Below are 27,788 nucleotides of genomic sequence, written 5' to 3'. Positions count from 1 at the left end.
AGGTGGACTCGGGCAGACTGCAGCCGAGGGTCACGACTCAAGCGGGTAGGCCGCGTAGAGGTGGACTCGGACAGGCTGCGGCTGAGGGACATGGCTCAGGCGGGCGGGCCACGCAGAGGTGGACTTGGGTAGGCTGCACCCGAGGGGCTACTTGAAGTAGCAATCTGACATGTGGCGATCTGCCAACGTGGGTGGCCAAGTATGTCTTCGTCTACGCGGGAGGGCAGGCGACGATCCCTTGCGTCGAGTTGCCGGCTTCCGGGAGTGGAATCGAGGAGACCGTGCCTTGATATTCGTTCCGCGAGCCCTTCGGCTGTTGTGTCAGGTCTCATTTATGGCGGGGTGACATTTGATCTGCCTGATGCGACGTTCGCTGCAGGAAGGGTAGCGATGGGCTGTCGCCTACTCCCCCGGATGCCAAGGGTCACTGCTAGCAGGATCATTGCTATAAATTGCATGTAGTTGGGTTCTGGCATGCCTCTTGATAGTCATATGATCGATCGCTTCTTCCGGAACTCATCACTTCCACTCGAGTCGACTCTCCTACCTTACCTTCCAAAGGTTAGTAAGGATGGCCTCCTCCTCCTCCTCCTCCTCCTCCTCCTCGACTTCATCCTCCTCTCCTTCCTACCCAAGTAACGTTGGGGAAAAAACACTACCGCCGAGCCCCAACTCGTCATTCGACGAGAAGGCGGCCCCAACCCTTGAAGCTTTGATGTGGCCACATGACCTCGACTCCACAGTGAGCGAGTCGTTGCTCGGCAACCTCCGGGAGCACTTCAGCATCCCCGAGGGTTATGTTCCACTCGCCCCCGAGCCAGGGCAGCGGGCGTACGACCCAATCCCCAAGGGTTTTGCCTTAACCCTGGATGTCCTCGAGGTGGGGTTATGCTTCCCTTTGCACCCTGTCATTAGCTCCTGTATCTCCTGGTGGCGCATTTCCCCATCACAGATGGCGCCGAACTCTTGGCGCTATCTAGTGGCATTCTTGGGGGAGTGTCATTACGCCAATATTACCCCAACCCGATCTCTCTTTCTGTCTTGTTTTCACCTTTCCAAGGGGCCTGGGGGTTACTATCTATCAGCCTGGTCAGGCTTCCGGGTTAGCAGGGCCCCCTCCAGCAACAAAGGATGGAAGGGACGTTTCTTTTATATTTGCTACGAGAGGAGCTGGAGTTTCGAGCTTCGGTGGTCGGCACGCATGATCGATAATACCGCCCCAATTCTGAACAATGATGAGCACAGGGATCTCCGGAGGCTCAAGGAGATTCTTCCCACCTCCCGAGCCATCCTGTCACGGACAAACTTTGAAACAGGATGTTTGATGTAATGCTTATGTATGTCCGTATCTTTTGGCATGTTCATGCCTTACACAACATGTAGAGAGGCGGTCGAAGGCATAATAGTCCCATTTTAGTTGGGTTGGTGGCCTCTTTAGGCTTGTAAATAAAGGTTGTGTCATGTGGACACGTGCGAGAGATTTTCGATCTATAATGGACCATTTTACCCTTTGTTGTGCCACTGTTCGTAGCTTGTAAAGTCTGTTTGTAATTTGCATTGTCTATGAAGTGTTTTTCGGAGATGTTTGCTTATGGATCCCGATTGAGGCGTTCTCTCTAACCCGTTCTCTCTTTTGTTGGTCCTAAGGGACAATGGGAGGCTTCGGGGAGGCTGACCTTTGCGGACGGACACGCAAGGGTGCCACACGACTTAGGCAAAACTAGCTAAGTCCGTGACAGATGGTATTAGAGCAGGACAAGCACTCATAGAAACACTTAGCATACAAATGTGGGGGACCTAGCGGGGCTGCGTTGAGGGCAGTCAGCACACGCGCGACCGTTTGGGGGAAAAACGGGCATGGAGATGTAGGGAAAAGGAGTCGCTCGGAGGAGCGGGCATCTGACATTGGCATTCAGAGGAATGGCCAACCCTTCGCGCAAGAGGCACCACGAGAACAGGCAGGCTTGGAAGAATTTGGAGCGCACAAAGGTTGGGATGGCTAAGTTTGAGCTACGGCTCAACGTTGACAACTATACTTGATGGTGCTCAAGGCAAGCGAGGCGCTTGGTAAAGGATGAGACCATGCAAGGTGGAATGAGTTGCTCAGCGATCGAAAGAGTTGTGCAAAGCTCACAGAGGTGAGGGGAATTGCTAACTCAAAGAATTTGGTACTCATGCATGGGCTTGTATGCAGACAATGGAATGTTCGCGGCCATCCCAAGGTGACCGAAACTCGGCGCCATGGAGCATTGAAACTTTCTCTTCGGCATGTGAAGGATACGTCCGTAGGAGGCTGAAGTATGCAACGAGTTCAGTATGTTGCTAGGTCTTGAGTGGTGCAGCAGGGGCTATAGTGACATGGAGTCGTAATCTAGCAATTGCGTTTGCAGGAGGTAGAACAATGCATAATTTGTTCAGCAGATCGGAGTAGTCCAAGGGGATGGTGGTCTCCGAAACGAAGAGAGATGTTGCTCCAATGGGACAGTTATCCAGGAGGGATAAGTCCCTACTCTCCAGAGGGAGAATCATGTGAGACGAACCTCACATGTTGAGGAGGAGTACCTCAACAAACAACAACTCCACGAAGCTCGATGGACTGAGCAAGCGGCGAGGAGTCGTCACATGATCTCGCTTAAGAGAATGCATTGGAGGATGCATTGTGAGATCAAGTGGGGGAGCGACCCAAAGTAACACAAATGAAGGCACACTTGGAGTCGTTGTGGAGATCGGACTCAAGGGAGGGCTGACCCGTGGAATGGTGGGCGCGAGGGCCACCATCGACTCAATGCAAAAACGAGGAGCGGAGCAACTTAGGTGTAACTTGGCGAAGTACCCAAGCCGCATGAAGGGAGTCAGCATAGAAGTTGGAACGTAGAGCAGAGGCACAGTGCTTTCCTTAGACAGAGGTCAAGGACATGAACTCTTGCAGAGGCAAGAGTAGGATCATGTTGTTCCATGGGTCCTTCATTCTGATGGAGCGGACTCATCTTGCATGGTGCCAAAGACGAAGGGAGCTTCTGAGCACATGCACCTTATCTCAGAGAAGCATTTGATGGAGGAACTAATGCGACTCAATTTACGGAGATGGAATTGGGTTCAGAAGGCCTTAGCACGGGGCAAGAGAACTCAAAGGTGGGTACTCTTAAAGAATATGCCACAGTGTTGCCATTCAAGTTTCCATGAAGGCAGCAGTGCGTAGCAGAGATTGTGCTGGTAGGGGCAGAGGCCCAGATCTAGACAATGGTGCACAAATTACAGTGAAGTCGGTGGACTTCGGGAGCTACTAGGCGACAGACTGTCCTAGAGCGGTGCTTCATCTAGGTGTGACCCAAGAGTGGGTGGATGAAGGTCGATTGCCAAAGGAGCGAACAAAATTGAAGGTGGAGGAGACCCTGCGATGTATTGGTAGAGACTACACATGAAGGGTTCACAATTCGAGTTTATTCCACAAGGATCAGAATGCAATGGAGATGTTACCAGGAGGCGACATGGTGCAGCGGATCGTGGTGGAACAGTTCGTGGCAATGCGATACACACGACCTAGTCCCATGAGGGACTAAATCATATGGAGGTATGATCGGGAGCTACTGGAAGCTCCACTTCGGTGAACAACACGACGGTAAGAAGGGCTATGGATTCAAGGAGTGAAGGCCATGGTACCGCAGAGGCGGGTCTTCCGGGCGTGCATCAAATTTTACATCGGATGAAAACCTTGGTCATCAACATATGGGGGCTGTGTTCTACTAAGGAAAAAGTTCGAATGCAAGTACCAGTGAGTCCCATGGGAGGGACTTGATCATGCAGAGGTATGATCGAAGTAGCTGGAGAGTTGGACTGCTCCAGAGCTCATATTCGCTTAAGGGAGCCCGGCAAGTCAGAGGACAAGGCCGAGTAAGCGAACGTTGCTACCAAGGAAGCTAAGGAGAATATAATTGGTGCAAACCCTACAACGTGATGGCAGAGGTCATGCATGGGAGTTGCAGTCTGTCTTTCCATCGACCAAACAGACTGCTTGGAGAACACAGAGGTGTTAAAGCAAGGGGTCGAAAGGGGCGAGGAAGCGACGACGAGTCCAGAGAGACTTAACTACCCAAAATCAAGCATCAGTTAGAATGTAGGTATACTCAGAGGAGTGCCACGGAGATATATCTACTGATCGTGAAGAAAAGGGATGTATATGCGAGGCGACGGATAGTAGGTCCATGGGCATGGCAGCGCCATGGTACCGCAGAGGCGGGACTTCCGTGAAAGTCATTGATCCCTTGCTCTCATGGAGGGAGAGCACTTGGTCGTGAAAGGGGCCGAGGAGGTGGAGCATGCAGAGGCAATCTCCAAGTACCGAGACAAGGCTGAAGGGCAGAGGTCGAGGAACTTTGTAAGACCGGTGTCAATGAGCTTCTCATCAAGATAGCCGAAAGTGAAGGACTTCGGGTCATGCAAGAGTGCATAACTAAGGAACGAAGCAAGCAGTACGCGGTGCTGTACCTTTGCTACTCAGTGGAGTAGGCGGCAGGGCTGATGGAGAAGACGGTATAATCCCATAGGCGACCAAACCTATGAGAGAATTACTCCAAGTTGGGGTGAAAACTTTCCGCTTTCCAGAAGTTCGATGGCATTGAGAAGGTGAATCACAGTAACTAACTCAACACAAGGAGTGCAAACATTTCAAGTGCTTCAGAAGTGTGAGCAAAGAGCAGGCGAAGGCCAGTAACTAGCTCGATGCATGGAGTACAACTTCGAGGAGGCGAGCGAAGTCAAGTAACCTTTGCCTTCTCAACTCTTAAGAGAATGGGCGAAACCGAGTACCCCAATTCTCTTATCTATCCAGCAGAGGAGCTCTGCATAAGTTCAAAGACCCTTCGAAGATAATGGAAGATAATAGTTGTCAAATCCTCACCAATGGTGATCAGTGCTACTGAGAGTAGATTGTCCGCTTCATTTCCCAAAGAAATGCCAATCGAAAGCGGAAGTGATGTGAACCTACTTGGATGTGACAACTAAGTGAAAGACGAGTCAATGAGCAAATTTTATGGAGGAAGGACCCAAAATTTCAGCAGTTTGCGAGACGATACTCGTTAAAAGCTCCAACAAGCATCCACCTAGTTCAAGCAGCATGAGAAATTTGAGAGACTGGCACAGTAAGGATGGTCTTTTCCTTCATCTAGGGGATCCGCAGGAATCAACAAGGATCAACACAACTCAGCCAACCCCACACCAGAGTTGAAGTCATTGGTGAGTTGAAGCAGCATGGTGGATCAAAGGTTTGACTACTCAAAAATAGCAGCGGAGAGCAGCAAGGAGCTAAGAGGCGCATTGTAGCTGGAGCAGAAGATTGAAGACTCAGCAAAGGCGAGGAGTTGCAGTGTCGACAAAGGCTTCAACGAGGACGTCGAAGGAATAAGTGGGGGAGAATGTCACGGACAAACTTCGAAACAGGATGTTTGATGTAATGCTTATGTATGTCCGTGTCTTTTGGCATGTTCATGCCTTGTACAGCATGTAGAGGGGCGGCCGAAGACATAATAGTCCCATTTTAGTTGGGTTGATGGCCTCTTTAGGCTTGTAAATAAAGGTTGTGTCATGTGGACACGTGCGACAGATTTTTGGTCTATAATGGACCATTTTACCCTTTGTTGTGCCACTGTTCAGAGCTTGTAAAGTTTGTTTGTAATTTGCATTGTCTATGAAGTGTTTTTCGGAGATGTTTGTTTGTGGATCCCGATTGAGGCGTTCTCTCTAACCCGTTCTCTCTTTTGTTGGTCCTAAGGGACAATGGGAGGCTGACCTTTGCGGACGGACATGCAAGGGTGCCGCACGACTTAGGCAAAACTAGCTAAGTCTGTGACAATCCGGAACACGACTGAGCTGTGGTTGATCGAGGCGGGTCTTAGATCGATGCCTCGAGGTATGCCCGCAGTGGATAGATTAGGGTCATTACGAGTCATTCGAAGTACTGACCAACGTCCGTGTTTTCGTGCAGAGATGGTGAATCTTAGATCTGTACGCGGGGGACGGGCTTCGTCGGTTTCGACATTACGCCCACCGATCGAGCCGATGATCGGCTCGAAGGATGCGCCGGTGGAGGTCGAGGCTGGTCGGCCTCGAAAGAAAGTGAAGACCAATGTTATAAAGGTACCCGAGGCGACAGCGGCTCAGTCAGGGGCAGCCACTATTGAATCGGGCGATTGTGCAGGGAGGAGCCGCGGACGGGGTGAGGCCAGCTCTAGCAGGGAGGGGGTGGGGAAGGCACCTCGGGAGCCTTCCATTCGCGAACTCTGCCGCCTTCTTGTGGGTACGAAGGACGTGCCTTACCAGGCTCGAGCAATGGCCGACCTCCTGAAGGGCGCAGCCTCCGACCCGTTGGGGGGCCTTGTCCCACGGTGAGCGGGTATGGGCCGACGAGGATTCCGCGACTCTGTTTATTCGCGGAGGGCTTCATCCCGACATGGCTCGGGAGTTGTACGCCTCATCCTCCGAAGTCCTACTCGGCAGGTCCGCCAAGTCGTTGCTGTGGGTAAGCATCTCACCACCGGCCCTCCGTCTATACCTGGGCGGTATCATTCTGACTTCTCTCCATGCAGGGCCAGCACTACACCATGGCGCTGATGGATTGTGTGTGCAATGCTGGCCGAGTCATCAGCAACTTGAGTGATCGCAATGCCGAGCTGCGTAAGCAGATCGAGGAGATCCGCGCGGGAGTGGCTCCTGAGGCGGTGGCTATGGCCGAGCAGCGAGCGTCAGATCTGGAGGTGGAAGTGACACGCCTCAAGTCTGAGCTCAAGGCCGCCAAGGAGCAGAACAAAGAGCTCTAGGTGCATCTAAAAGCGGCTCGCGCCAAGGTCCGCCTGGCGAAGGGGGAGACGCTCGCGCTCAACCAGAAGCTGGATGAGGCGTGCGCCGATGCATGCGCGGCTTCAAAGGCCTTGGCCGATAAGATTCGCCAACGGTCAAAGAAGGATAAGAAGCTGATCGAGGACTATAAAAAATCCTCGGGTTTCAAGCTCGGGCTGACCCAAACGGGGCAGGTTACCTATAAGTATGGGTATCGGGTCGCCCTGGCTCGCTTTTGAGCACGCTACCCTGAGACCTCGAGGTCGCGGAAGATCCCTTTGCTTCCTTTCCTAAGGACTTGGGCATTGACATGCCCAAGGAAGTTCCTTTCGATGACAGTGTGGAGTTCCCCGAGAAGTAGGGGAGACCTATTGTAATTTTTTCTAATGGGGTAGGTCGGGCGTCGGCCGACGCTGTAAAGTGTTTGTCTGGTCTTGTAACCGGATTTTTGCTTTAAATGAAATTTTTTTTGTTTAGGCTTCTTCCTTGTCTTTCTCAATTTTACTTATATGAAAAATCTCTTAAGATTCTGCACGCTCCACGTCCTCGGCAAGGGGTGGCCTTGCATCGTCGCGAGTCGGTAGGTGCCGATTTTGACGACGTAGACCACCCGAGAAGGTCCTTCCTAGTTTGGAGCGAGCTTGCCGCGCACTCAGGTCGGGTTGCTGACTTCGACTTTTCGTAAGACTAGATCGCCCAACTTAATTGTCGGGGATGCACCTTTCGGGTATAGATTCTCGCGACAGCTCTCTTGTAGGAGAGGGCCTTTAAGTGTACATCAGCATGTCGCTCCTCAAGCATGTTGAGACTGGCTCGAAGTCCTTCGATCGTTGTCCTTTCCTCGTAATTTTCTGTTCGAGGTGTAGGGAAAACCACTTTGGGTGGTAGGATGGCCTCGGTTCCGAATGCGAGGCTGTAGGGGGATTCTCCAGTTGTGGTTTTGGGGGTGGTCTGCAAGGACCACAAGATGCTAGGGAGCTCGTCCACCCAAACCGATCGGGCTACGGATGCTCTTCTTCTGAGCCCGTCCAGGATGGATCGATTGGTTACCTCTGCTAGTCCGTTCGTCTGGGGGTGGGCCACCGAGCTGAACCTCAGCTGAATCCCGTGGCTCGCACAAAATTCCCGAAACCGCATGTTGGCGAACTAGGCCCCATTATCCGTGATGATAGTCCTGGGCAAGCCGAACCGAGTCACTATATTCTTTCAGACGTATTTCTCCACCTGACGTTCTATGATTGTTGCTAGCAACTCGGCTTCGACCCATTTGGTGAAGTAATCCACTCCCACAATGATGTATCTCCGTTGCCCCGAGGCTAGCGGGAAAGGTCCGAGGAGGTCCAATCCCTATTGTACGAACGACCATGCACAGTCAATGGGGGCAAGTGAAATCGCGGGCTGTCGGGGCGTCTGAGCGTGCCTTTGGCACGAGCCGCATCGTTGCACATAAGCCTTCACGTCCCGGCACATGGTGGGCCAATAGTACCCTTGGCGAAGGATCTTGCACGCCAGGGTTCGCCCACCGATGTGTTCCTCACAAATCCCTTTGTGGACCTCGGCCAAAACTGACTGAGCTTCTTCGGGTTCCAGGCACCGTAGGAGAGGATGCGAGAAAGACCTATTGTAGAGCTGTCCATTCATCTCGGAGTACTATGCTTGCATATAACGCAGACGTCGAGCCACGGCCTCATCGGTGGGAAGGATCCCGTCTCGCTTGTAGCACAACATTTCCTGTACCCACGTAGTCTATGGGTCGACCGGGGACACAACCGCGATCGCCATCGCTCAGAAAGGGAGTTCCTCGACCTTGGGCTGGGCTTTAGTATTCGACTTTGATGCTAGTTTAGCTAGCGCATCTACTCGCTCATTCTCACTCCTCGGGACCCTAGATAACGTAAAGCGAGAGAAGTTGGCGGTCAGGTTTTTTACCTCCGCTAGGTACTTTGACATGGTTGGGTCCCGGGCCTCATATCTGCCACTGAGGTGCTCGGCCACTAGCTGCGAGTAGGTGAGGACGTGTATAGCATCCACCTACATCTCAATGGCTAATCGGAGCCCTGCTAGGAGCGCCTCATACTCTGCCTCATTATTCGTGGCTTGAAAACCAAAGCGAAGGGAGCGTTCGAACGATCGTCCGTCGGGGTCTTCCAACACTAGCCCCGCGCCCGCACCCTTCGAGCTGGCCAATCCGTCCATGCGTAGGACCCATCCTTCACTAACTCGCTCAGAATCCTCGTCCTCGGGCTGAGTTAGTTCCGAGATGAAGTCGGCTACTGATTGGGCCTTGATGGCAGTTCTTGGTACATATTGTATGTCGAACTCGTCGAGCTCCACCGACCATTTGAGGAGGCGACCTGCAACGTCAAATTTAGACAGAACCTGCTAGAGCGGTTGCTCGGTAATTACCTCAATTGGATGGGCTTGGAAGTAGGGGCGTAGCTTTCGGGCTATTAGCACGAGCGCTAGTGTCAATCTTTCGATCGGCTGGTACCGCTCCTCGGGCCCAGTTAGGACATGGCTGACATAGTAGACTAGTAGCTGCTCCCCGGAGGCTTCTTTAGTGAGGATGGAGCTGACTGCGTGTTGGGATGCGGCCAGGTAGATACTGAGTTTCACCCCGAAAGAGACTAAGGCAAGGCGGGGGAGGTTGGCCAGGTGTTGTTTTACGCGTACGAGGGCTTCCTCACACTCGGCCATCCATTAGAAGTTCTTTGGGTTTTTTAGGGCCTGGAAGAAGGGGAGGCATTGATCACCCGATCAGGAGAGAAACCGAGCTAGGGCGGCGAGCCTACCGTTTAGCCGTTGCAACTCCTTGATTATCCGAGGGGCCTGCATGCTGATAATCGCTTGGACCTTTTCCGGGTTGGCGTCGATTCCCCTTTCGTGTATGATGAATCTGAGGAATCTTCCTGAGCTGACGCCAAAAGCACATTTTATCGGGTTGAGTCGCATGCCGTATCTTCGCAACGTGGCAAACGTCTCGGCCAAGTCTGTTAGGTGGGCAGCTGTTGTACAGCTTTTAACGATCATGTCATCAACGTAGACCTCCATATTTCACCCGATCTGTCGGGCAAATATCTTGTTTACGGTTCTCTGATACGTGGCACCAGCATTCTTTAGCTCGAACGACATGAACCTATAAAAATATACCCCCTAGTCAGTGAGGAAGGTCGTGTGCTCTTGGTCCTCGGGCGCCATCCTGATCTGGTTGTAACCGGAGAAGGTGTCCATAAATGAGAGGTGAGCATGCCCAGCGGTCACATCGACCAACTGGTTGATCCTCGGGAGGGGGTAGCAATCTTTCGGGCACGCACGATTGAGATTGGTGTAGTCAACGCACATCCTCCAGCTCCTATTAGATTTTTTCACGAGGACTACATTGGACTGCAATCGTGGGTATTTGACTTCCTCTATGAAGCCCGCTGCCAAAAGTCGCTCCACCTCCTCACGGATAGCTAGTTGTCGGTCGGGGGCCTGTCGTCGGGGACTCTGCCTCACCAGGCGAGCATTAGGTGAAATGTTCAGGTGATGTTGGGCAACCTTTGGGTCGATGCCTGGCATGTCAACCGGCGACCAAGCAAAGACGTCGGCGTTCTCCTGTAGGAAGCCGATAAGCTGCTCCCTTTCTCGCTCATGGAGTTCCGACCCGATTTTGATCGTCCGGTCTGGCCAACCCTCCATTAGGGGTAAGATATTAATGGATCCCATTGGCTTGAGATGTTGGGTCGGTTTCTTTATTTCCCGGGGATCCCCAAGTGGTTGTTCGGTCCTTGCCCTTTTGTGTAATGAGACCGCCGTCAAGTAGCACCATCTAGATTCGCGGGGACTTCCCCAGACTTTCCTGACCCCAGCATGGGTCGGAAACTTCACTATTTGGTAGTAAGTGGAGATAACGACCCTGATCTTGTTAAGGGTCGGTGGTAAGACCCTAAAGTCTTATTATCGCTTTGATACCAATTGATAAGACCATAAAGGTCTTATCATCGCTCTGATACCAAATGATAAGACCCTAAAGTCATATCGTGGAAGAAAGGGGAGAAAAGGAAATGATAAGAGGAGAAAAGGGAATGATAATGATCGCTTCAAGGGGATCAGCCTCCTTGATCGCTTCGAGGGGATCGGCCCTCCTTGATCGCTTCGAGGGGATCGACCCTCCTTGATCGCTTCGAGGGGATCAGCCCTCCTTGATCACTTCGAGGGGATTGGCCTCCTAGGGTTTGTCAAAAGACAGAATAGTATTTTTCATAGATTATTGAAAAGAAGCAATTGCATCCCTATTTATAGAGTTCCACCCAAAGTCCATCAGGACTTGAACTCTAATAATAAATAAATATTAAATAAACCTCTACTTGACTCTAACTGAACCAAACCAACTCAATAAACAACTGGACTAAACAGACTCAATAAACATTATTCAAAAGCTCAGAAAAAGGGTCTTAAAAGTTCCTCCCTCTTCAAATCAGCCTTGTCCTCAAGGCTGAGCAGCATCAATCTCGGGGAGCTTCTCTTTCAGCACTTTAGCCATAGACTATCTGCAATGCATCACAACCCGTTGATCAAGTAAGTATGGTCTCCACTTTTTGACAGTGTAAGCAATAGGTCGATCTTTAAATGTAGTAATCGTTGCAAGAAATTCATGGCCTTTGCTATCATAAGTTAAAATTCATCCATCAGCTTCGAATATATCACAGCCTTCAATGTGGTGGGCTAATTGGGCTGCAACTTTCCTGTCCATAAAATTATTAGTGCTATCTGTATCAATCAAAATAGTGACAGGTTAATGATTCAAAGTTCCTCCGATTTTCATAGTTTGTGGGTTAGTGTAGCCATCTAATGCATGCACTGTATGTGTGATGGCTTCAATATCTTCATCAGTTTTCATACCTTTATGATCGGAGTCCAACTCTTTTACTTCCAGTTCCTCTCTAATTGGCTCAATCATCAGAAGTTGCCCTTGTTTACATCGGTGCTCCATGCTCCACTTTTCATCATAATACAAACCCTTTGCTGATCTTTCCTTAAGTTCTTCTTGGGTTAGTCTTCGGGTGTCAAGGCTTTGGTTGGGAATAGATAGGACTGGTAGCTTACTGATCATCTGGTTATTGTCACTTTTGTTTCCATGATTTTCCCTGTTGATTTTTTTCTCATATAGATGTGCAAATGAGATTGCAGCTATCATAGTGCCAGGTTGACGAGCCTTAACTTCACACTGGATCTCTGGAATAAGACCTTCAATAAATGTATCCGTAAGTTGTTGTTCCGACCAATCTCTAGCTTGATTTGATAATCTTTCAAACCTACTCTGATATTCCAACACTGTAGAAGTCTGACGAATTTTGGCGAGCTGGCAATCAATATTCTCATATTCGGATGGGCCAAAGCGAACAAGAAGCCCTCTTTTAAACTGCTCCCACGAAGGAACTCCGTGGAAAGTTTCATACCAATCGTACCACTGGAGTGCATCTCCCTTGAGCTAGATTGAGGCTACTTCTACCTTGGATTCTTCTGGGGTTTTATGAAAATGGAAAAAATTTTCTGCCTTAGAGATCCAATTGGTCGAATCTCCATCTTTCTATCTCGGAAATTCCATCTTCATGTGTGAGTAATTTGTGTCACAATCTTGGGGCCCTTTTCCTGTATTTTCAGATTTGTGCAATGTAGAACTTGAGCCCCAATTTTGTTGAAATTTGCTAAGGCTCTCCAGTAGGCTCTTTTTGAAATCATTAAGTGTTTCTTGCAGTCGGTTCTCAATTCTGTTTTCCAATACTTCCATTTGTGCTTTCGTCGAGTTATCAGTGGCCATTGCGTAAGACTGCAAATCTGTAATCTCAACTTCTATTTTTGGTGTCGGTCAAGGGCATCAACACTGTCGATGCGAAGTTGCCGAAGAGATGGACGCCAAGGGCAGTGCTGCGGTCACTGCATTGGAGGAAGAGTAGCTGCCCTGTTTCTATCGCTGCGTGGGGTGAGAGCGCCGGGGTTGGAAGGTGACTGCGTTGATGTTTAATCTCAACTTCTGTTTTTGGTGTCGGTCAAGGGCATCAACACTGTCGATGCGAAGTTGCCGAGGAGGTGGACGCCAAGGGCAGTGCTACGGTCGCTGCGTTGGAGGAAGAGCGGCGTCGTTGCTGGCTGGGCAACAGCGGCGACGGTGGCGGCAACCAGCGTTCGCAGCAGCAAGAGGATTGCCCTGTTTCGGTCACAAGGGGGCAGAGCAAGGGGGAGTGGCGGCGGTCGTTCTCGCCCGAGCCAGGGGGAGCGGCGGCTGGGAGGCGAGCAGCAGTCGCCGCACGGTGGCTGGCAGTGGTGGTGGGTCGGCTGGAAGGCGACGGCGCTCGAGGCGTGGCTACAATCGACGAGGGGCTGCGGCAACAGAGGAAGCTCTATTTTTGCAACCGCTATAAGGAGGGGCTGCGGCAACCGGCGGTTGCGGCTGCGGTGCCGGCGGTCCTTCTTGCTCGAGCGAGATGGGGATGCGAGGAGAAGAGGTCGCTGGCCGGGTGATCGAGCGGCGGCGATGCGACTGGGAAAAGTGGTGGTGACGCGACTGGGAACAAGGGCAATTCGTGAGTTGCCCTGTTTCGGTCGTCGCGAGGAGGGCGACAATCAGCGGTTGCGGCTGCGACCCAAGGGGAGGCGGGCGGCGGTGGAGAGGCAGCGGTGGTGGCGTAGCTGGGAGCAGCCTCACCAATGATCGCCGAGGAGGAGAGGTCGAGCGGTTGCGCTGCGACGCAAGGGGAGGCGGGCAGTGGCAGTAGGGCTGGGATGGACGCTGGCAGCGTTGTCTCCTGGTCGGGGAACAGCGGTGGCAGTGGTCGCCGGCCGGGAAGCGGGGCGATGGTGGGCGTTGGCCGGAGAGCAGTAGCGGCGGGTGGCCTGGCCGGAAGCAGGGGACGCAGGGGTGGCTGCTGCTTCTTCTTCCTCTCGTGTTTCTTCTTTTCCTTTTTTTTTTTTTTTGAACAAGATGAGGCAGCAAGGAGGTCGAGCTGTGGTCGAAGGTCGCTGGCCGGGGAAACAGCGACAACGGTGAAGAAAGAGTTGCCTTGTGGTGGCTCGGCAATGAAGGAGAGGCGTGGCGTTGAAGTGGTCGAGAAACAGCGGCAACGTAGAGGCAACCGGCGCCTGCGGCAGCATAGGGATAGACGGCCTGCTCTGTTTCTATCGCACCATAGAAACAGCAACGCCGACAGATCGCACGGCCGAAGCTGCAACCAAGGGAAGGCAGCGATGGCGGTGCAGCTAGGGCAGCGTCGCCGATGGTAGAAGCGGCGATGGGTGGTCTGCTGGCTGGGAAACGGCGGTCGTGGCCCTTCTCGCTCGAGCGAGATGCGGGCAGCGAGGAGGCGAGGTGAGAAGGTTGCTGGCTGGGGCACAGTGGCAGCGGTGGGCGCTGGTCGGGGAGCAACGACGACAGTGGTCGCCGACCAGGAAGCAGCGCCGGCGGTGGAGGGGAAGGGAAGCATGGGTGGTCGGCGCCGGGAAGCAAATGTTCCTTCTTGGTTGAGAAGGAACAGCGTGCGTGGCTGCTGGCTTGGCACTCACAATTTTTTTTTTTTTTGAGATGACGAACTACAGCGAGAACGTCGAGGATCGCTACTCTGATACCAAATGATAAGACCCTAATGTCATATCGTAGGCTTTGATACCAAATGATAAGACCCTAGAGTCTTATCGTAGAAAAGAAGAAGAGAAAGGGGATGATCACTTCAAGGGTTTTGGCTCGCCTTGATCGCTTCGAGGGGATCGACCTCCTAGGGTTTGTCAAAAGACAGAATAGTATTTTTCATAGATTACTGAAAAGAAGTAGTTACATCCCTATTTATAGAGTTCCACCCAGAGTCAATCTGGACTTGAACTCTAATAATAAATAAATATTAATTAAACCTCTACTTGACTCTAACTGAACCAAACCAACTCAATAAACAACTGGACTAAACAAACTCAATAAACATTATTCAAAAGCTCAGAAAAAGGGTCCTAACAGTTCCTCCCTCTTCAAATCAGCCTTGTCCTCAAGGCTAAGCAGCATCAATCTCGGGGAGCTTCTCTTTCAGTATTTTAGATATAGACTATCTACAACGCATCACAACTCGTTGATCAAGTAAGTATGGTCTCCACTTTTTGATAGTGTAAGCAACATGTCGGTCTTTCAGTGTAGTAATTGTTGCATGAAACTTCTGGCCCTGTATAATCAATTTTATCTTTGAACCTTTGCTATCACAAATGAAAATCCATCCATCAACGATCTTTACTTCGAATTTGTCATAGTCTTCAATGTGGTAAGCCAATCGGTCAACAATCTCACTATCCATAAAATTGTTAGTGCTACCAGTATCAATCAAAACTATAATAGGCTGATGCTCTAGAGTTTCGGCAACTTCCATAGTTTGCGGGTTAGAGTAGTCAGCTAATGTATGCATTGTATGTACGGTAGGTTCAACGTCTTCATTAGAATTTATACCTTCATGATCGGAGTCCATATTCTTAGCTTTCGTTTCCTCTCCAATTGGTTCAATCATCAGAAGTTTCGCTTATTTACATCGGTGCTCCATACTCCATTTTTCATCATAGTACAAACCCATTGCTGATCTTTCCTTACTAATTTTTTTCTCATATAGATTTGCAAATGAGATTGCAGCTATCATAGTGCGGGGTTGATGAGCCTTAACTTCACACCGGATCTCTGGAATAAGCCCTTCAATAAATGTATCCAGAAGTTGTCGGTCCGACCAATCTCTAGCTTGATTTGACAATCTTTCAAACCTACTCTGATATTCTAACACTGTAGAAGTTTGATGAATTTTGGCGAGCTGACAATCAATATTCTCATATTCGGCTGGGCCAAAGCGAACAAGAAGTCCTCTTTTGAACTGCTCCCACGAAGGAACTCCATGGAAAGTTTCATACCAATCGTACCACTGGAGTGCATCTCCCTTGAGTTGAATTGAGGCCACTTCTACCTTGGATTCTTCTGGGGTTATGTGAAAACGGAAAAAATGTTCTGCCTTAGAGATCCAATTGGTCGGATCTCCATCTTTCCATCTTGGAAATTTCATCTTCATGTGTGAGTAATTTGTGTCATAATCTTGGGGCCCTTTTCCTGTATTTTTAGATTTGTGCAACGTAGAACTTGAGCCCTAATTTTGTTGAAATTTGCTAAGGCTCTCCAGTAGGCTCTTTTTGAAATCATTAAGTGTTTCATGCAGTCGGTTCTCAATTCTGATTTCCAATACTTCCATTTGTGCTTTCGTCGAGTTATCAGTGGCCATTGCGTAAGACTGCAAATCTGTAATCTCAACTTTTGTTTTTGGTGTCGGTCAAGGGCATCAACACTATCGATGCGAAGTTGCCGAGGAGGTGGACGCCAAGGGCAGTGCTGCGGTCGCTGCGTTGGAGGAAGAGTAGCTGCCCTGTTTCTATCTCTGCGTGGGGTGAGAGCGCCGGGGTTGGAAGGCGACTGCGTTGATGTTTAATCTCAACTTCTGTTTTTGGTGTCGGTCAAGGGCATCAACACTGTCGATGCGAAGTTACCGAGGAGGTGGACGCCAAGGGCAGTGCTGCGGTCGCTGCGTTGGAGGAAGAGCGGCGTCGTCGCTGGCTGGGCAGCAGCGGCGACGATGGTGGCAACCGGCGTTCGCAGCAGCAAGAGGATTGCCCTGTTTCGGTCACGAGGGGGCAGAGCAAGGGGGAGTGGCGGCGGTCGTTCTCGCCCGAGCCAGGGGGAGCGGCGGCTGGGAGGCGAGCAGCAGTCGCCGCACGGTGGCTGGCAGTGGTGGTGGGTCGGCTGGAAGGCGACGGCGCTCGAGGCGTGGCTGCAATCGACGAGGGGCTGCGGCAACAGAGGAAGCTCTGTTTCTGCAACCGCTACAAGGAGGGGCTGCGGCAACCGGCGGCTGCGGCTGCGGCTGCGGTGCCGGCGGTCCTTCTCGCTCGAGCGAGATGGGGACGCGTGGAGAAGAGGTCGCTGGCCGGGTGATCGAGCGGCGGCGATGCGGCTGGGAAAAGTGGTGGTGACGCGGCTGGGAACAAGGGCAATCCGTGAGTTGCCCTGTTTCGGTCGCCGCGAGGAGGGCGACAATCGGCGGCTGCGGCTGCGACCCAAGGGGAGGCGGGCGGCGGTGGAGATGCAGCGGTGGTGGCGCGGATGGGAGCAGCCTCACCAATGATCGCCGAGGAGGAGAGGTCGAGCGGCTGCGCTGCGACGCAAGGGAAGGCAGGCAGCGGCAGTAGGGCTGGGATGGACGCTGGCAGCGTCGTCTCCTGGCTGGGGAACAGCGGCGGCGGTTGTTGCCGGGCGGGAAGCGGGGCGATGGTGGGCGCTGGCCGGATTGCAGCAGCGGCGGCTGGCCTGGCCGGAAGCAGGGGACGCAGGGGTGGCTGCGGCTTCTTCTTCCTCTCGTGTTTCTTCCAAATTTTTTTTTTTTTTTTTTTTTTTTTTGAACGAGATGGGGCAGCGAGGAGGTCGAGCGGTGGTCGAAGGTCGCTGGCCGGGGAAACAGCGACAACAGTGAAGAAAGAGTTGCCTTGTAGTGGTGGTGGGGAAGAAGGGAAGCAAGGCTGCGGCAGGCTGCGCCAAGGATAGTTGCTCTGATACCAAATGATAAGATCCTAAAGGTTTTATCGTCGCTCTGATACCAAATGATAAGACCCTAAAGTCGACCCTAAAGTCTTATCGTAGGCTCTGATACCAAATGATAAGACCCTAAAGTCTTATCGTAGGATACCAAATGATAAGACCCTAAAGTCTTATCGTAAAAAAGAAGAAGAGAAATGGGATGATCACTTCGAGGGGATCGACCTCCTTGATCGCTTCGAGGGGATCGACCCTCCTTGATCGCTTCGAGGGTCTCTGCCCTCCTTGATCATTTCGAGGGGCTGCGACCCAAGGGGGGGCACGGCTAGGGTTGCGGTTGGGAGGCGGGCGGCGATGATCGATCGGTCGGGAAGTAGTGGCGGTAGAGAAGAGGAGCAGGGCTGCGGCGGAGTGGGACGCTGGCAGCATCGTCTCCTGGCAGCGGTGGTGGCTCGGGTGGGAGGCGGCGGTGGACTCTGGCTGGAAGTGGGGCAGAGTCGGTTGCTGGCCGGAGAGCAGCGACGGGCAGCGGGTGGGCTGGCCAGAAGCAGGGGTGCGTGGCTGCGGTTGCTGCTTCTTCTCTCTTTCTTTCTTTCTTTCTTTCTTTCTTTTTTTCTTTCCTTTTTTTTTTTTGATAGCTTCGTTGCAGCGAGAACGCTAAGGATCGTAGGCTCTCACCCCAAATGATAAGACCCTAAAGTCTTATCGTAGGCTCTGATACCAAATGGTAAGACCCTAAAGTCTTATTGTCGCTCTGATACCAATTGATAAGACCCTAAAGGTCTTATTGTCGCTTTGATACCAAATAATAAGACCCTAAAGTCTTATCATGGAAGAAAGGGGAGAAAATGGAATGATAATGATCGCTTCGAGGGGATCGGCCTCCTTGATCGCTTCGAGGGGATCGACCCTCCTTGATCGCTTCGAGGGGATCGGCCCTCCTTGATCACTTCGAGGGGATCGGCCTCCTAGGGTTTGTCAAAAGACAGAATAGTATTTTTCATATATTACTGAAAAGAAGCAGTTACATCCATATTTATAGAGTTCCACCCAAAGTCCATCAGGACTTGAACTCTAATAATAAATAAATATTAAATAAACCTCTACTTGACTCTAACCGAACCAAACCAACTTAATAAACAACTGGACTAAATAGACTCAATAAATATTATTCAAAAGCTTAGAAAAAGGGTCCTAATAGTCGGGCGACCGAGGATTGCATTGTATACAGTGGCGAGGTCAACCACCAAGAAGGTCGCTATCATCGTCTTGGACCTTGGCGGGACTCCCAGGGTTAAGGGCAAGGTGATCGCCCCCAATGGCGAGATCGAGTCGCCGGTGAACCCGGTGAGTGCCGAGCACATCGGTTCCAAGGCGTCTCTTGTTAGCCCGAGCTTTTGAAAAGCATCCAGGTAGAGCACATCGGTCGAGCTCCCTGTGTTGATCATGATCCTCTTCACTTGGTTATTGATGATCCTGGCCATTATTACGAGTGCATCGTCATGCTCGGATCGCTTGGTCCCTTTGGCCGGGAACGTGACCTCGGGCTCAAGTCCGCGTCTGGGGGCTTCGGTCGCGGCGACGTGGGTGTATGCCTTTCGCCCGGACATACTATTCCCCCCGGATACTGGGCCGCTGGTTATCACGTCGATCTATCGCTCAACAGGGCCCTCCGAGTGGGGCGAAAGCTCCTTGGCTTGTCGGAGGTACCGGCTGAGATGTCCTCCGCGAATGAGCTCCTCAATCTATCGTTTCAACTCGTGGCACTCCTCGATGTCATGTCCATTTTGTCGATGGAAATGGTAATACTTGGATCGGTCCGTGAGCTCCCGCGGACTTCTCATCGGGTTGGGGGTTTTGAGCAACCCCTTCTCCCTTATTTGGAGGAATATCTCTGTTCGAGACGCCCCCAAGACGGGGAGCGGGGACCTCGACGTCGGTCCACCTTGCACCTCGGCGCGACGGATTATTGCCCCCGGGGTGGCTCCGGCCTGACCCTTTTGTGCTCCTCTCGCCTCCCGACCATCTATGCCTCAACCGCGATGTACTGGTTAGCCCGCTAGAGTATCTCTGGTATCGCGGTGGGGGGTCGCTCCACAAGGGACCAGAAGAATCTGAAAGGTTGCAAGGCTATCATAAACACCTGCATTAATAGAGAGGGATGAGCATTCGGCAACCCCCAGATTTCCATAGCAAAATGATTCACGAAATGGGAGAGGGGCTCATCCTCCCTTTGGTTAAGTCCGAGGAGTAGCGCGACGGACGGCTCCGACCGGGCGTACGCCAGGAAGTTGAGCTCAAAGTCTTTGGCGAGCTGATCAAAGGAGGTGATTGCCCCGGCCTTTAGGCCGCTATACCATACACGGGCTGAACCTCTCAGAGTCGTGGGAAACGCCCTGCACATCAAGGCGTCTGAGGTCCCGTACAGCGTGCCATCTGGGCACGGAAGGTGGCTATATGGTCCGCCGGGTTGGTGGCACCGTCGTATGCGTCGAGAGAGGGGAGACGAAAGTTCGGGGGGATTGGCTGATCTTGTATTTCAAGCGCGAACGGAGACCCCCGATGCGGGTCCTCCTCGAGTTCTTCCTTGGACCTACAAACCTCCCTCTGCACTTCGTCGAGTCGTTGGTTAACGCAGCGCAACTGGGCTCGCAGAGAGCCCATTGAATATGAAGATAACACCTTAGGCTCCGAGCGGGCGCTCGGGTTTCCCATTGCTCGATCTTCGAGCGGGGCCAATCGGACCTGAGGCAATGCGGGGAGCTCCGGGGATATCGTGTGAGCCCGATCGAGCGGCACTTATTGTAGCAGTGGTTGGATCGTAGGTGGGTGCGCCGAATGAGAAATGAGCGGGATAATGGTCTGCACCATCCCAGTTAGGGCTCGAACTTGATGAGCAAGGTCCTAAAAGGCCTTGGGCGATACGGGCGACGGGTCGGTTTGGGCGCCTTCGGGCGGCGACAAGCCCAGGTCATTGAATAACCACCAATAGCGCTCTAACGTCGCGGCGGGGTGCTCAGCTCGAGTTTCGTCATGCGGGGTGCGCTCCCCGGAGCCCCGATGAGGCGCGACCCCTCAACTGTGGGTTCGCCTAGGTCGATCTAGTGATCCCTTGACATTCGGCCCTCCTTCTAGCGCCAAAATGTTAGTGTCAACAACTTTAAGCCGCGGTCTCGGGGCCAACACGGCTGAGTTCGGGTCCGAATGAGAGGGGATCTTTCGGGATTACCCTTGAGAGTGCTAAGGTAGCCGACTGCGTTGGTCCGGTCTCGACAGGACAGTCGTTTCCTCTAGGAGGGAACTCCTCGCCTGGGCGCGTGGTGGGAGGCGCTCTGTCTTCATCCCTGCATACAGGTCGGGTCAGGAGAGCTCGACCCGACCCCTCCGATGGTCAAGTCAGTCTATGGTCTTAGGAGGTCCCCCCCCCCCTTCTCGTTCCAAACATGAGAGTTTTTATAGAGAAGGTCACCGTTGTTGATGTGCCCGCTCATAGGGAGCAGGACCGTATTTGGGAAGGCGTCTGACTTCGGCGTTGGGGTTGTGTGGAGGACCGGGCCCTTGCAGGATGGCGACGTGCCTCGGTTGGCGTTCGGGTCTGTCTCGGCCTAGCGCTGTCAGGCCAGACCGAGGCAGATGACCCATGCATCTCCTCGGTTCGTGTGTCCCAAGAGACTTCACTCGGGAGCAGGTGACGTCAGTTTGCATCCCATCATTATTATTACCCTCATCAACAAGAACTATTGAATGTAGATCTGTAGCTTTGCTCACCACCCTTCAGACCGTAGAAAGCCAAAACGTCTTCCTCCTTATCACTATTATCTTTGCATCTCGTTGACCTATTGTCATCGCTACAACAATTGTCCAGTTCCCCAGAAAGAAGTGCACCCAGTCTATAGCTAAAGACTCTCACCTTGCTCCCTCAGATTAGTATATCTCCTCAACATATCTTCGTCGTCTACCTCTGATGCTCCAAGTACTATCCTTGCAGGGAACCATAGTACTTCTCAACATACAGGTCTTATCTCCATCAATGCTGCAATTCTCATCCCCTTCAAATTATCCAAAAGTAGCAACTACGCATCCTGGCGTGCATAATTTTTTAATATCCTATTTGGCTATGATTTATTAGGCTATGTCGATGACACTCTCTGTTGTCCACCATCGATGGTCAACATCCTAGGAGTATCCAGTCCAGTACCAAATCCGGACCACAAATTATAATTATGTCAAGACCGTCTCATCCTCCAAGCAATTTAAGTCTCGGCCACTGGATCGCTCGCCCCACTCATTTCTTCATGTGACACCACTATTGAAGCCTGGTGCAAGTTACAAACTACCTTGGCAAATCGTTTGCATACTCTCATACTTAGTCTCCTATTCAGTCTCATGAAAATAAAATAAGAGAGAAGTACTATTATCGATTATCTATAAAATATAAAAGTTATCATTAATAATTTGGCTCTGATAGGTCATTCCCTTAGTGATGAAGAAGTCATTGTCCATACCCTTATTGGCCTTGGGGACGAGTATAAAGAACTAATAGTAGCAACACGAGCATATGACACACCAATGTCATTTGAAGAACTCTATGACAAGTTGACTGACTATGAGATATATCTCAGGTATGAGGACATATTGCAAGGGCCATCCATCGTATCTTAAGTCAGTAAAAAATCCAAGAAGAATGAAAACCAATATAACAAAACCGTCGATAAAGGTTTGGCTAGAATGCCTCCTGAACTTGTGAACTCCAAACAAACCCCCACTCCTCCATCTATCAAGGTAGCTACTTCAATTACCCTTAGCCCTAGCATCTTGACCATACAAATTAACAAAGAGTTATCTGCCAACTGCGTGATAAAGTCAACCACTCTACAAAAGATTATTGATCTCGACCCAGACTTCCTCCTCCATCACATTGGTCTCAAGCAAATCTCACGACTACTCCGAATATTAGTCAACATAATTGGATTGTGAACTCTGGCGCATCTCATCATATCACCTATGATCTACAGAACTTGTCCATCCATAATAACTATGGTGGCAATGAAAACATCATCATCGGTGATGGTAAAGGAATCCTCATGACTCATATTGGTTCCATAACGCTTAATTCACATAGCACAACTTTTACACTCAATATTTTATATGCACCTCACATCAAACGAAATCTTATTTTTATTTTTAAATTATATAAATAAAATAATACTTCAATTGAATTAGTTTTTAACTCCTTTCTTGTCAAGGACTTGAGCACGGGGGCATCCTTGGTTTGAGGCCAGAGTAAGGATAATATTTACAAGTGGCTGTTAGTTCCATAAATCACCGAGCTCACTGCCTACTCTTATGTCGCAGCTCCAATTGATGTGTGGTATCGTCGTCTTGGTCATCCCTCATCCTCTATCCAATAAAAATTACTTTTTCGTTATTCTCTTCCTACTTTTAAAACCAGTAGCATTATAACTTATTGTGATACATGTTTAAGCAATAAAAGTCATAGACTCCTTTATGAAATCTCCTTCGTATCCTACTCTAAACCTTTTGAAATTATTTATACTAATGTTTGGCCCTACCCCAATTACTTTTTTTTGACAAGTTTAGATTTTATATCATTTTTATAAACTATTTCACCAAGTACACACGGTTATATCCTATCCACCATAAATTTGAAGTTTCAACAATATTTACCAACTTTAAAAGGTTAGTCGATGACTTCTTTCAGTCTACAATTAAAACAGTTTACTCCGATGGCGGAGGTGAACATAAAACCCTCACATCTTGCCTCTCAGCTTGTGGTATGCAATACCTTAAGTCACCCCCACATACTCCTTAACTAGTTGAATCTACTGAACACAAGCATTGACATATAGTTAAAACTAGTCTCACACTCCTCCATCAAGCCTCCATGCTAACAACCTTTTGGTTTGTTGCCTTTCAAACTATCGTTTATCTCATTAATCGTATGCTCACTCCAGTCCTCTAGTACTAGTCACTATTTGAAAAACTATTTCACAAATCTCCAAACCTTAAAAAACTCAAAGTATTTTACTATTTATGTCATCTATAGCTATGCCCCTATACCTCACATTAGATAATATCAAGATATAAACCTTACATTTTTATAGAATAATCTCTTGAACATAATGTCTTTCGATGCTACGGCAAACTCAAAAAGTCTTTATATTATATCATGTTATTTTTGTGGAGTCTACCTTTCTGTTTCAAAACAATGAGCCTCATACTGTGCAACCTACGCCAACAAATATATATCATTTGAGTATACCATCATCCCATTAAACGAGCCTCCCACAACATCATCTAGTCCTTTTCCTTCAGATCCACAGTATCTTGTTCTCCCGATTTAGCAGCTCTTCACTCCCTCCATTGCTTCTCCTCTCCCTTCTTCACAAGGTTCCCCTATTGCTGAAGTAATGCCCTCGAAAATATAATCATTACCTTTACCCTCTTTTGGGACTAGAGTGATGCTAAAGTACTTCAACCTGCCCCAACTCGTGTTAGTGCCTCTCTACCACCCATACCAACAACACAACCTATAAGTTATATTTTTAAATCACGTTAATGCTAATCATAGGTGCCCTACAAGCTGTTATGACCCTTTTTCTAAGCTTTTGAATAATGTTTATCGAGTATGTTTAGTTCAGTTATTTATTGAGTCGGTTTGGTTCAGTTAGAATCAAGTAGAGGTTTATTTAATATTTATTTATTATTAGAGTTCTAAGTCCTGATGGACTCTGGGTGGAACTCTATAAATAGTGATGTAACCCTTTCATCGATCAATCAATCAATGAAATACTATTCCACTCTATGGACAAACCCTAGGAGGCCGATCCCCTCGAAGTGATCAAGGAGGCTGATGCCCTCGAAGCGATCATTATCATTCCCTTTTCTCCTCTTTCTTCCACGATAAGATAGTAGGGTCTTATCAATTGGTATCAGAGCGACGATAAGACTTTAGGATCTTATCATTTGGTATCAGAGCCTTATCATTTCTTTCATTTATTTTACGATAAGACTTTAGGGTCTTATCATTTGGTATCAAAGCGATAATCCTTGGCGTTCTCGCTGCAGTGTTGCCATAAAAAATTTTTTGTGAGGAAGGGTGAAGCCGACAGCCACGAACGTCGATCCTTCTTAACCGAGAAGGAACCTCTGCGTCTTGGTCAACGATCATCGTTGCCCCTTCTCTACCGCCATCGCTACTGCTCAGCCAGTAGCCGCCACCACCACTGCTGCCCCTTGCTGCAGTTATCTTCATCTTCGGAAAAAAAAAAAAAAAAAAAAAAAAAAAAAAAAAAAAAAAAAAAAAAAAAAAAAAAAAAGGGGGAAGAAGAAGAAGCCGCAGCCACCCCTGCTTTCCCTACCGGACCCCTGCTTCCGGCCAGCCCACTCGCCGCCGCTGCTTCCCGGCCGACGGACCACTACCGTCGACGCTGCTGCCCAGCCAACTGCCGCCGCTGCCCCCCCCCCCCCCCCCCCCCCCCCCCGTCCAGCGACCTCGCCTCGTCGCTGCCCGCATCTCGCTCGAGCGAGAAGGGCCGCGGCCGCCATTTCCCAACCAGCGGACCGCCCATCGCCGCTTCTACCGTCGGCGACGCTGCCCTAGCCGCACCGCCATCGTTGCCTTCCCTTGGTTGCAGGTTCGGCTGCGCGATCTGTCGGCGTCACTGTTTCTGTGGTGATATAGAAACAGAGCAGCCGCCGGTCCCTCTGCTGCCACAGGCGCCGGTTGCCTCTACCGTCGCCGCTGCTTCTCGGCCACTTCAACGCCACCCCTCTCCTTCGTTGCCGAGCCACCAGCACTGCCAGCCACCGTGCAACGACCGCCACACGCCTCCCAGCCGCCGATCCTCCTTGCTCTGCATCCGTAGCGACAGAAACAGGGCAACTCACCGGTTGCCCTTGTTCCCAACCGTGACACCGCCGACTCCTCCTTCTCCACCGTTGCCGCTGCTTCTCGGCCGCTTGACCACCGCCGCCGCCGCTCCCCAGCCAGCAACCTCCCCTCCTCGTTGCGCCGTACCCGCCACAACCACATCCTCTCCCCATTGAAGCCCATCTGGTCGAAAGGGCCCCTGCCTCCCCTGCTTTTGGCCAGCCCCACCGCAGCCGCTGCATTCCGGCCAGCGACCACCGTCGCCACTGCTCCCCGGCCAGCAGCCTTCCCTCCTTGCTGCTCCACCCTGCTCGAGCGAGAAGGGCCGCGGCTGCTGTTTCCCGGCTAGCGGACCAACCCCTCGTCGCTTCTACCGTCGGCGACGCTGCCCCGACCGCGCCACCATCGCTGCCTTCCCTTGGGTCGCAGCTGCAGTCGCTCGACCATCCCTACTCGTGGTGATCAAACCAAGGCAACCACGGCCGCTGCAGCCATCGCCGTTTCCTCAACCGGACGCGATCCCTCGGTGTCACCAGTGCCTCCTTCCGTAGTGCTATAGAGACAAAGCAACGCTACCTTCCATCCATGCCGTCGCAGCCACCGCAGCAGTGAGCCCTTGGCGGCGCTGCCCCAGCCGCACCATCATCGTAGGTTGCCATCACCACAGCCTCAACCTCGCTGCTCAGCGATCGCCCCTTGGGTCGCAGCAGCTGCAGCCACATCGACGCAGTCGCCTTCCAGCCCCGGCGCTCTCACCCCACGCAGTGATAGAAATAGGGTAGCAACTCTTCCTCCAATGCAACAACCGCAGCACTGCCCTCGGCGTCCACCTCCTCGGCAACTTCGCATTGATAGTGCTGATGCCCTTGATCGACATTAAAAACAGGAGTTGAGAACCCAGATTTGCAGTCTTACGAAATGGCCACTGATAACTCAGTGAAAGCACAAATGGAAGCATTGGAAATTAGAATTGAGAACCGGTTGTAAAAAATACTTAATAATTTCAAAAAGGACTTACTGAAGAGCCTTGATAAATTTCAACAAGGTGGGAGCTCAAGTTCTACGTTGCATAGATATGAAAATACTAGAAAAGGGCCCTAAGATTATGACATAATCTACTCATACATGAAGGTGGATGGACAGCTTACGGCGCGGCTGCGATCGACGAGGGGCTGCGATAACAGAGGAAGCTTTATTTCTACAACCGCTGCAACGAGGGGCTACGGCAATCGGCGACTGCGGCTGCGACCCGGGGGGGGGGTTGGGGGGTGCTTGGTTAGGGTTGTGGCTGGGAGGCGAGCGGCGGTGATGGAGCGGCCGGGAAGCAGTAGCAGCAGTGGGGAAGAAGTTGCCTTGCAACGATGGTTGAGAAGGGGAGCGAGGCAACGATAGGATGAGACACTGGCAGCGTCGTCTCCTAGCAGCGGTGGTGACTCGAGTGGGAGGCAACGACCACGGTGGACTCTGGTCGGAAGCGGGGCAAGGTCGGTCACTGGCCGGAGAGCAACGATCCTCGGCCGGCGATGGGCTGGCCGCAAGCAAGGGAAGCAGGGGTGCGTGGCTGCGGCTTCTTATTCTCTCTCTTCTTTCTATTCTTTCTTTCTTTCTTTCTTTCTTTTTTTTTTTTTAATGATGAACTGCAACGAGAACGCCAAGGATTTACGTTCTTTTTGCTTATTATATTATTTAATATTTTATCACTTTATATTGCTTATTACATATATATATATATATATATAGTGATGTACATGGATTTGCGTAATGGGAATCGGATCGTGATGAGATCACGATAATGAGACCGATTCACCTTTAAACATAGACCCTAAATAATCCTGGTCATAGGTTACTTGAAAGGGACATCGAGATAAGTAGATAAACTGGTGTGCTGTATACCTGTCCATATGAAAGAGGCAGTTAATCTTATAGCTGCTTGACCTCCTTCATCATCTCCTATAGATCTACAAGGATTTAGGGATATACGATCTCCCTAGATAACATAATTATCTTATGCGTGGTTTTAAGTTTCATGGGCTTTTGCACACCAATCTTCGCACAATGATGAACACTTTTTTGGGAAATTTAGGATTTTTATTTTTTGTTCTTCCACTGTGCATGTGATGTCGCCCCTAGATTTCCCTATAGTCAAGTCCTTGACCTACATGCTATCACGAAATCCTCGTTAGAGACCGATGAATCTACCACAATTACTCAAGCTCAAAAATCTCCATACTGATGTAAAGCTATATGTGAAGAATATGATGTCCTCCTCCATAATTCTACATGGACCCTTGTACCCTTTCATCCCACACAAAATATCATCGGGTTTAAGTGGGTCTTTCAAATTAAGCAGAACCCAGATGGATCGGTTGCTAGATATAAAGCACGTTTAGTGGCCAAAGGGTTTCATCAATGTCTTGGTATTGACTTCACAAAGACATTTAATCCCGTTGTTAAATCCACAATAATCCGACTTATACTAAGTTTGACCAT

At 50.6% G+C, this 27,788-nt stretch overlaps 3 protein-coding genes across 3 annotated transcripts; all 3 read right to left on the bottom strand.

The window, feature by feature from the left end:
- Positions 1-7,518: 7,518 nt before the first annotated feature.
- On the bottom strand, positions 7,519-7,968 carry LOC103974438 (uncharacterized). Its single transcript, XM_009389274.2, has one exon. The coding sequence runs from the start codon at positions 7,966-7,968 to the stop codon at positions 7,519-7,521; it is 450 nt and encodes a 149-aa protein (XP_009387549.2).
- Positions 7,969-8,862: 894 nt separating this feature from the next.
- LOC135616355 (uncharacterized) lies at positions 8,863-9,882 on the bottom strand. Its single transcript, XM_065115540.1, has 2 exons — positions 9,624-9,882; positions 8,863-9,185 (listed from the first exon to the last, which is right to left on the bottom strand). Exons 1-2 carry the CDS (start codon positions 9,880-9,882, stop codon positions 8,863-8,865), a joined length of 582 nt encoding a protein of 193 aa, XP_064971612.1.
- Positions 9,883-25,157: 15,275 nt separating this feature from the next.
- On the bottom strand, positions 25,158-26,020 carry LOC135616353 (uncharacterized). Its single transcript, XM_065115539.1, has 3 exons — positions 25,875-26,020; positions 25,365-25,727; positions 25,158-25,281 (listed from the first exon to the last, which is right to left on the bottom strand). The coding sequence occupies exons 1-3, from the start codon at positions 26,018-26,020 to the stop codon at positions 25,158-25,160; spliced, it is 633 nt and encodes a 210-aa protein (XP_064971611.1).
- Between the last annotated feature and the right edge of the window lie 1,768 nt (positions 26,021-27,788).

Source organism: Musa acuminata, chromosome BXJ2-7 (genome assembly GCF_036884655.1).
Source record: "Musa acuminata AAA Group cultivar baxijiao chromosome BXJ2-7, Cavendish_Baxijiao_AAA, whole genome shotgun sequence".
Classification (NCBI taxonomy): Eukaryota; Viridiplantae; Streptophyta; class Magnoliopsida; order Zingiberales; family Musaceae; genus Musa; species Musa acuminata.
The sequence above is the reverse complement of the archived record's forward strand: the minus strand, read 5'-3'. Positions and strand labels throughout refer to the sequence as shown.

What these genes read in the sequence shown, in the direction of transcription:
- LOC135616353 (XM_065115539.1), bottom strand. Translation starts at nt 26,020, where the DNA reads ATGTGGCTGCAGCTGCTGCGACCCAAGGGGCGATCGCTGAGCAGCGAG. An exon ending in TGCGACGGCATGGATGGAAG is followed by an intron (nt 25,728 to 25,874) that starts GTAGCGTTGCTT and finishes GAGCGACTGCAG; the next exon opens with CTGCGACCCAAGGGAAGGCA. An exon ending in GCCGAGAAGCAGCGGCAACG is followed by an intron (nt 25,282 to 25,364) that starts GTGGAGAAGGAG and finishes CTACGGATGCAG; the next exon opens with AGCAAGGAGGATCGGCGGCT.
- LOC135616355 (XM_065115540.1), bottom strand. Translation starts at nt 9,882, where the DNA reads ATGGAGGTCTACGTTGATGACATGATCGTTAAAAGCTGTACAACAGCT. An exon ending in GGAGTTGCAACGGCTAAACG is followed by an intron (nt 9,186 to 9,623) that starts GTAGGCTCGCCG and finishes TTGACGTTGCAG; the next exon opens with GTCGCCTCCTCAAATGGTCG.
- LOC103974438 (XM_009389274.2), bottom strand. Translation starts at nt 7,968, where the DNA reads ATGCGGTTTCGGGAATTTTGTGCGAGCCACGGGATTCAGCTGAGGTTC.